We start from the raw sequence: 9,560 nt of genomic DNA, 5'->3' as shown, positions 1-9,560 counted from the left end.
AATAAGTATTACAACGAGTATTGTCACTACTTCCCAATATTGCTACACCAAACGCAACTCACACGCCCTATCTAAAAAAAAAGTTAAAGCCCCTGAAAGCATAAAACCGGTTTGCGTATGTGATAATTTTGTAAACACAACTCCATCTCCGAATATACAAGTAAACTCCAGGGGTGGAATTAAAGAACGTCGCCAGAAAGAGGCAGCAATATGCCATCGCGCCGCTGTGTCTACCAAAAAATGCATAGAAGAAGATTAATATCCAATAGGAAGGGCTTTACACGTCAACAAAGGAAGTTCGAATAAGTAACATCAGATGCAACTGAGTGCATTCAAATTGTCTTAAACAAAACAGAAGAATGAAATAATTATTTCTAGACTATTGAGTTCAGGGCGTTCGCTTATACTTGCCTTAAATGTAATGCAGTCCTTAGCAACGCTGTTTTGACGAAGTGGAGCCAGGAAGCGCGCGTCTTTTGGCGGAAAACAAACAAAAAAGACCGCCTATCAAAGGCTTTAGTTTCAAAGGTATTCAATGGCTATAAAATGGGATTGAATGCATTTTATTTAGATTTGTCCATGTGATATCTTGTGTTTTTCGACCAAACGAGCTATACTCGACGCCACCTCTTAATGACGGGCGAACATTCAAAAGAAGTTTTGTTGTGAGCATAGCCGCCACATTGACACATGGAGGCGTCGCATCTTTTATAAAATTCTCCAAAACATATTTGGCGTCACAAAGTTCTGACTAAAGAGGCTTACACAAAGCCTTAAATTGGCTTGACAGATTGGACATTTCTTTCCCTTGCTTGTTGCGAACAACTTGTTGCTCTCAGGCTAGTCGTTAGCTTGTCAAAGATGGCTCTTTTCGGTACCTTATGCACATTATTACTCGCTAACACGGCTCCAGTTCATACAAACAACCTAAGTGGCCATACAGTACATATAGACTAATCAGCATGTTTAAAATTGTACTTTGTAGTGGTCGGTTCCAACAACATCTCGTGGCCTCTTGGTGCATAACAGTACTACAGTATATTCAGAGTCGTGTGATTTTTGACTAAAGTTGAATCACCCCTTGTAATGTATCACATATAAACCGCCCGATGTCTGTTGAGTTCAGTTAGACAAAGTATTCTCCTATTATTTATCCAGAAACTGATTTGTCTTTAAAAAAAAAAAAAAAATCCTCTATTTTTGTGTGTGTTTCATAGCATAGTGGGAATGTCCCAGGGAGTCAGGCGATGAAGACATGAGTTCTTATGGAACAGTAACAAGTAAAGTGGATGAAGATGGTAGTTCCCAGCCTGACCCGCACAAGAATGGTACTCCTCTGCATTCGCCACTTGGTAAGAGAGACTGTTATTTTTTTCTTTTTTTTTTTGTAATCGTAAATATTGATTTGATTTTCTTATATTGGTGACAATCAGAATTCCAGGATTGTGCTTTGTCTCCGTCACTTGCCCTGTCACCTACAAAGCCCGATATGACGGAATACTCTTTACTCCAAAAAAGTGATGCAGAATTTATGCCTTTAAGGTAAGAAATGAATTATCATCATATTTTACTAAAACTCCTACCAAGTAACACATTTTCATAGTTGTTAGGTTTGGGTTGTTATTTCATTTTCATGTGTGCGTATGTTCACTTTTTACCATTGTTTGTCCCTCCTCCCATGCCCTTCCTTCTCCTTTCCAGCTGTCCATCATTGACAATTATTTCCGGTCTTGTCTATTTAAAGTTCACGGGTTGTTTGTTATTTGTCAGACCGTCTGATTTACGCTACGTTGTTTCCATGTCCCCCTCCATGTATTTTCTCTGTCAGGTTTGAGTGTAAAATTTGACGCAAAGTCTTTTGTTCTTTTCTTAGCCTCCAGTTTAAGTTATTAAAGTTTCGTTTGAGCACTCATTCCCTCGTCTATTCCCTGTTTCTACGCACTCGTGTCCACTCCACGTTTCCAAGCCACGACGTCGCCATAGGTGTAACAAATATTTAACTGAAGTGTAATTAATTTGTTAGTTCTTTGATATTTTTGTTCGAAATTAGAAGCTTATTGTGATATTTATATATTAGAATGAATATATTTTATTGTTTGTCGTTGCTCAAAATAAACGTAATACTCGCAAAATCTGGTATATACGCCAAAATGCTGTCTATTTGTCGCGACTTTCAACTGAATAAAGGCCAAGTATAGAGAAATGAAAGAAAATAAAAATATCTGAAGAATATAGAGCATTCAATGAAGCCTGTGCAGATTCATTGGCATTTACCTATAATGAGAGTGACCTACCAAGATGCCTAATCTGCGGAGAAAAACTGTCTAACAAGAAACATTAATAAACACTAATAAGTGTACAGCTGGGTTTTTGTTTTAAAAAAAAATACTTTTTCCTTGTAATAGATGCATTCATACATAAATTCATTTTAGATGTCAAAAAGTATTTGTGGCTACCAGTATTTTGTTTTCCATGGAAACAAGATCAAATGGCTCTTTCGGAGTTAGAGGTTGCCGACCCCTGTTCTGGACTACAAGACACTTTTTTTTAACATTTTGGCTGGTGGTGCGATTTATACTCCAGTGCGACTTGTGCGAAATTATGAAATTAATGAAATTATTATGAAACACACTATGACAGGGGTAAGGACCCTATGGCTCAGCTCCATATGTGGCTCTTTTGATGGGTGTAAATGGCTCCCCGCGAACCTGCATGGTAAAATATGGGAACCGCTGGTGAGAGACCTAAGTCTCGGACACACCAATGGGAGTGTCACGCCCGCACTGTGGCGCCGAAACTATCTCTAGCACCTTTTTAGATCATAGTTTTTCTTCATTAGACTTTTGCATGCATCCTCTCATTGATACTCATTGATTAGCAACAGTGAATTAATGTTCTCAAAACAATTCAGACTTTTTTTTTTTACTTTTCAATTGGTGAAATGAATAATAAATCTCACATTTTCATGTATTTTTACTTTTAAATTCTGAGTATGGCTCTCAAGGAATAATGTTTGAATATATGAATTGTTTATGGATCTCTTCGTCAAAAAGGTTCCCGACCCCTGCACTATGATCTCATTCTAACTGTGATTTTTACCCCAAATCACAAGAGGGCACTCCAAGACTGTAATTTACATTGCCAATTGGTCGACTTTTTTTGTACAGTGGTACCTCGAGATACGAGCGTAATGCGTTCCGGGACTGAGCTCGTACGTCAATTTAGTCCTAACTCAAATGAACGTTTCCCATAGAAATGAACTAAATACAAATCAATTTTTTCCTACCCTCTGAAAAAAGACCAAAAGTAGGATGTAGGACATTTCTATTTGTTATAATTTGCCATCTATTAACAATGTAACAAATAACTAGTGGTTTAATAGTACTAAAATGTGTTTAATAGTACCAAAATTAGACGGATTTTGTGGGGGGAGAGAGAAGGAGAAACGGATGGGGGGGGGGGGGGCTTTTTGTACGACACATGCTCGTGCACTTGGATTACGATGCAGACACACTCAAAAATAAATTAAATCTAACCTTACACTAAACTTAATTCAAATTTTGTTTTAGATTTTTCCACCTTTTTTCTCCGAGTCGGCTCTATTTGTCCCGCCTCAACCCTGACTTTCTGATGCAACCTATCAAGGGTTGTTTGGTTTTGTCTTTTTTTTCAAAATATTCCGAAAATGATGCACGCAAATGTCCTCACAATAGGATAACGTACGACCACTTGCCAATTTGCCCCGGAAGTAGTATCAGTGAGCAAGCTCCCCCATTCGCACTGACTAACGGGGGGGGAAAATACTGAAAAAAACACAATGCTATGCCCATTGCTCGTAGAGACATTACACGAGGGAGTTGTGACCAGAAAGACAGTGCCCATGATGTTCATATGAGCAGCCTCGCGTCCACTGTATGCTCGTATATGAAAATGTCTCTCAAATCAAATCAAAAGCCTTTATTGTCATCATACACAGCTGCGTATAACGAAATTGGCGGTGCTACTCCACAAAGTGCATTTTCCCAGTAAAAAACAAATAATATACAAATATAAAAAGTCACATCCTGGCAAGGTAAATTCTAAAATATTGCACAATCTAAGATATTGCACATTGTTATTCCCTGACTGCTGTGGTGTTGGTAGACCAGGAGAGCTTGTCTGTGACTGGACGGCAGGAATTTGAAGGACTGGACCCTGCCTACGCATACTCCATTTATGAGGCGTGGTGCCGGATCTGTGCTGCTGGATCTGTGCTGCGTTTGCGAAAGTCCAGGATTGTTTCTTTAGTTGTCGTGGTGTTTAGTGACTTGGACCCCCAGTAATTCGAAGGACTGGACCCTGTCTATGCATACTCCATTTATGAGGAGTGGGGCCAGATCTGTGCTGCGTTTGTGAAAGTCCAGGATTATTTCTTTAGTTTTCGTGGTGTTTAGTGTGAGATTGTTCGCCAAACACCACGAAGACAGTTTGTTGACCTCATCTATGCTGAGGTAGCGAGGGCTAGCAATGTCATCCAGTGAGGGCAGAGAGCAGCCGATGTTCTTCTGGGCGATGTTGATCACTCTCTGCTCTCTGCGTGGCCTTTCTGTCTGCTGCCATGCTTCCAGCGTATCACACTGTCATGCATTATGCCAAGATGCTCTCCACGGTGGCTTTTAAAATGACACGGCTGTATAAAAAAAAATCTGGAAGACCTTCGTCCAAAACTTCCACACGTCTGTTGTTGGGCCTTCCTCCCTCGACTCACTGTGACAGTGCATTCGGTAACAGTAGTGAAGGGAAATATTTCTTATAATCACACTGTAATGCAGTATGCAAGAATGCTCTCCACAGTGGCTCTGTAGAAGGTTACCAGAATGGTAGTGTCCAAGTTGTTCCTCCTGAGTACCCTTAGGAAATGGTTGCTTCTGGGGCTTCTTTACCACTGCTGTGGTGTTGGTAGACCAGGAGAGCTTGTCTGTGACTGGACGGCAGGAATTTGAAGGACTGGACCCTGCCTACGCATACTCCATTTATGAGGCGTGGTGCCGGATCTGTGCTGCTGGATCTGTGCTGCGTTTGCGAAAGTCCAGGATTGTTTCTTTAGTTGTCGTGGTGTTTAGTGACTTGGACCCCCAGTAATTCGAAGGACTGGACCCTGTCTATGCATACTCCATTTATGAGGAGTGGGGCCAGATCTGTGCTGCGTTTGGGAAAGTCCAGGATTATTTCTTTAGTTTTCGTGGTGTTTAGTGTGAAATTGTTCGCCAAACACCACGAAGACAGTTTGTTGATCTCATCTATGTAGGCAGACACATCGCCCCATGAGATGAGTCCGAGCATAGTGGTGTCATCGACTCCATTTGATGATGGAGTTAGACTGGTGGGTCGATGCGCAGTCGTATGTGTACAAGGAGTACAGAAGAAGACTCAGTACACAGCCTTGAGGGGAGCCAATGCTCAGTGTAATGGAGGAAGATAGGTGGGGACCAAGTCTTACAGTAGATCTCAATAATATTTGCTAGAAATTTTACTCGTATCTCAAATTGCCTAAAAGTCGGGAGACTTGTATGTCGAGGTATTACTGTACAATGATACATACCTATCGTTTTTACGAAAAAAACTGAAGCAAACTACGGGTGCGACTAATACATGAGATCTTCGCTTTCAACTGCCCTTTGCCTGTGAAAAAGTCCTCTCAGAGACGTAAACCCTGTCTTTGTCCACCAAATGGGGCACGATAGCCTGTTCTATTGACCAGTGCTCACACTTAGAAAAAAATATTCAAGAAAAATGAAATCTGTTGTTTGGTGAATCTGATGATGATGATGAATCAGACATTCAAAATGTTTAAATATTATGATGAGGAATTAGAAATGACCGTATTTTCCCGACTATATGGTGCATCGCATTTAAAGCCGCAGTGTCAGTAAGGAGTGCTATTTCTGTATTTGACACACAAAAGACGCACCGCTTTTAAAGACGCAGCCAGGCATGGCAAATATATACCATCTTAACGTGACCGTACATTTCGTTGACGGACAATTCGTCGCCGGACTCGCGAATGATTGTTTTTAAAATAAAAGGCAAAAAATAAAATCATTTGATTACATTTAAAAAAAGAAGCCAAAGGAAATTTACATAATCTTCGTCGTCGTCTTTTTTTGTTTTGTTTGGCATTCCCATAGGCATCGTGTATATTGACAAGATTTCCGATGCGTGTTGATTTCAGTTGATGGCTGTTACAAGATCCTGGACCATCCAGTCCTGCAACATCCATAAGGGCTTTTAAATCATCTGCTATACCCTGTAGGGCCTTGACAGTTTGGTTAATGAACACTCGTAACAATTCAATGTCTTTACACAAAGCATAACTTTATCCACTCCATGTTGGGGAAGTAGTGACAGTATGATTTTTTTGGGGGGGGGGGGGGCACAACTTATGGTCACCAGGAACATTGCCACCCCAGATTGAATCACGTGGTTTGAATTGCACTGATTTTGATCCCTTATCTCTTACTATTACGTTCACTCCCCTTAAAAAGAATGCATCTCAGACCATCTGCACCACTGCAGATTTAAGTGTGATGTCTAGTCCCAGTGAATTCAGGATGTCAGGATACCTGTGGAAATGGGTAAATGACTACACACATAACGTTCATTCACAAAAATCATTTTTTTATGGAACACCATGAAATTATATCAAACATAGATTGTTCTTTTCATACCACTTCACTCTCCTCTGTGATAGGAGTCTGTGGGATGGGCGTTCAGAAACGCACAGGCTGTCACTGTCAGTGCAGTCACTGTGATGTGGGTAGCAACAGCTTTCATTGCGGCTTCTGTGTAGAGGTGCAAAGTCTATGGGAGGTCAAGGTTAAATGAACAATTTTGAATCATTGAATTTCTTTACCTTTTGTGTAAACTCGAGCTTTGACCATTTGCAAGTATTAGCGGTGAGTATGCCTGACCTGAAACATGTTAGCTTGCTGCTCTCTTGTTTACGTTAGTCTCTAGTCCGACAACCAAAAGACCGACGACCAAAAGTCCGACAACTAAAAGACCGGCGAACAAAAGACTGGCGACCAAAAGACCGGCGACCAGAAGACCGGCGACCAAAAGACCGGCGACCAAAAGACCGGCGACCGAAAGACCGGCGACCAAAAGACCGGCGACCAAAAGACCGGCGACCAAAAGACCGGCGACCAAAAGACCGGCGACCAAAAGACCGGCGACCAAAAGACCGGCGACCAAAAGACCGGCGACCAAAAGACCGGCGACCCAAAGACCGGCGACCAAAAGACCGGCGACCAGAAGACCGGCGACCGAAAGACCGGCGACCAAAAGACCGGCGACCGAAAGACCGGCGACCAAAAGACCGGCGACCAAAAGACCGGCGACCAAAAGACCGGCGACCAAAAGACCGGCGACCAAACGTCCGGTCACGGGCACACTTTCCTCACAGAAGTCAGGCCGGTGAGCTTTTACACCACGAGTCGGCCTTTAAAAAGACCTTGTGAGCTAGACAGACACCAGTGTAGACAGTGAGCTCGATATCAAGTTTGTTTTATTGTTTCTACATATGAATATTTTATATGAAATGTCTTTTTTTTATCAATTAAAATTGTCCCTGCTCGTCAATTTTTCCGCAGTTGAGATACAGTCCTCTGTCTTCCGCCATTTACGTAGCGGCAAGCAAAAGTGGCGTCTCCTTGCGAGTTACGGCGTGGATTTTGCCATTTTTCTGATTTCTTTTCTTTTCTTTTTTCAGAAAAAAAATACATTCAGAAAAAAATTGCGTTCAGAAAAAAATTGCCTTGAGAAAAAAAATTGCGATCTAGTGTAGCCGCAAAGTGAAGATGGATCACAGTATAGCACAAACAATTGTGGAATGTCTGAAATTCCCGCAGTTGATTGGATGAAACAGGTCTGGCATTGTAAAATGTTAGTTCACAGAAATCTTATCCTGGAAATATTAGCTTTTTGCCCAGTTCCACTGCACATGCATAAAAGTTAAATTCTCTTTTTTTTCTTTTCAGATTGTTAAACATTTTTTCTCCATGAATGGACATGATCCAAATGGTGAATAATTAATTACTTTTCTTTTTTGTTAAATTTCTTTTTTCATAGTGCGTGTCCTGACTATTCAGCCATACATGAGGATGATGAGAGCTCCTTGTCTCAGTACCCTTTGGACCAGGAGACCGTGACAACATTAAGAGAAGCTGACCTGGTCGCCGAGGCCACCAGTGTGAATGTCTCCTCTGGGTCTAGTGACACACTACCTGACGCAGTCAGTGGGTTGCCGTACCAAGAGTTGACGTTGCAGGGCAGCAAATCCTCTGTGGAAACGTCGAGTGCCACCGGATTGGAGCGTGATGATGATGATGGTGATGATGAAGAATCCTCCCATGGTCTTCTGCCACACTCTCAATCCACACCAGGGGTTCTAAGTTCCAAGTCTACCATCAAATCAGAGACGCTGCCCACCCTTACTTCAAATAACCAAGAAGGTTGTTACAAAACCTATTTTTAATGTATTTAGACACTCTTAGTACTGTCTAATATGTCCCTTTTTGTTTTATTGGTTATTTGTTGTATCCCCTTCTCACATAGTGTCTCATAGGTAAAGGAATTTATTGATTTTTAATATAAAATCAAATAATAAAAGACGTTACCAAATTTTGTTTATTTAGTTTTAAACCTAAATTTCCTTTTTTACATTAAAAAATATATATTTAGAAAATATCAAACTGTTGCCAATTGATTTGATGGCTATTTTTAAGAAAACATTTCATTGAAGTAAAAAATAATGAGAAAAAAATCAGAGTCAAGACAACGTTTTCCTCAAACACTCAATTATGTTATTCTCAGATTAATAAATCATTAAAAAAATATGCAACAAGTAAAAGATTGAACTAAATTGACATAATTCAATGGCTGTCGGCCATCAAATTAACCCGGCACGTTTTATCATCAATGGCATCTAATCATTTAGCAACTGAAAAACTACAGATTGTTTCAGTCAAGTATTTTTATTTTGTTCTTTTTTTCAGTTGACCACGCCAACTCCTGCAGTGACTTGTTAGTGGTATCAGACACGTCCTCCAGTATCAAGTTGGGTTCAGAGGTCCCAAGCTCCAAATCCACCGCATTCCCAACACAGGCACATCTCAATATCGAAGACAGGAATCCGGTACGTGGAATAACAAGCTGATCATCATCATACAATTTTTTTAAAGGTATTAATGTAAGAAACATCAACGGATTCCACTTCTGTTATTTAGTTGTATCTCCAAAATTTGGGCATTCACCGTTCCCCCGCCGAAATCTTGACCCCATTTGGGCCCAGTGGACCCATCAGAGAGCCCGAATTCTCCCCCACCGATTTGAGCACCATCAAGGATTCGGCAGGAGGGACACCCACAAAAAGCACACAATCATCTCATGGTAAACACATTTAATTGTCTCAGTTAATTACTAGGCATTATGTCGAGGTGTGCAATGGCAGGGTTCCCGCATGTCCTTAAGTTAAATAGGCATAAAATTCAAACCCATGTTTTTATTTTTTAAGTCGCAAT

General features: G+C 40.9%; 1 protein-coding gene across 2 annotated transcripts in view; it reads left to right on the top strand.

Moving 5' to 3' along the window:
• Window positions 1-288: 288 nt before the first annotated feature.
• Window positions 289-9,560, top strand: part of LOC144206053 (uncharacterized) — a 38,569-nt gene continuing 29,297 nt past the window's right edge. For both annotated transcript variants that reach the window (XM_077730744.1, XM_077730743.1), the window contains exons 1-6: window positions 289-528; window positions 1,218-1,352; window positions 1,434-1,542; window positions 8,110-8,492; window positions 9,036-9,175; window positions 9,267-9,429. In XM_077730744.1, coding sequence (XP_077586870.1) covers window positions 1,256-1,352; window positions 1,434-1,542; window positions 8,110-8,492; window positions 9,036-9,175; window positions 9,267-9,429 — 892 coding nt within the window. In that variant the 5' untranslated portion in view covers window positions 289-528; window positions 1,218-1,255. The remainder of the gene's footprint in view (window positions 529-1,217; window positions 1,353-1,433; window positions 1,543-8,109; window positions 8,493-9,035; window positions 9,176-9,266; window positions 9,430-9,560) is intronic.

The sequence above is a fragment of the Stigmatopora nigra genome, chromosome 13, assembly GCF_051989575.1.
Source record: "Stigmatopora nigra isolate UIUO_SnigA chromosome 13, RoL_Snig_1.1, whole genome shotgun sequence".
NCBI classification, from domain to species: Eukaryota; Metazoa; Chordata; class Actinopteri; order Syngnathiformes; family Syngnathidae; genus Stigmatopora; species Stigmatopora nigra.
Note: the sequence above shows the minus strand (reverse complement) of the source record. Positions and strands in the feature narration are given on the sequence as shown.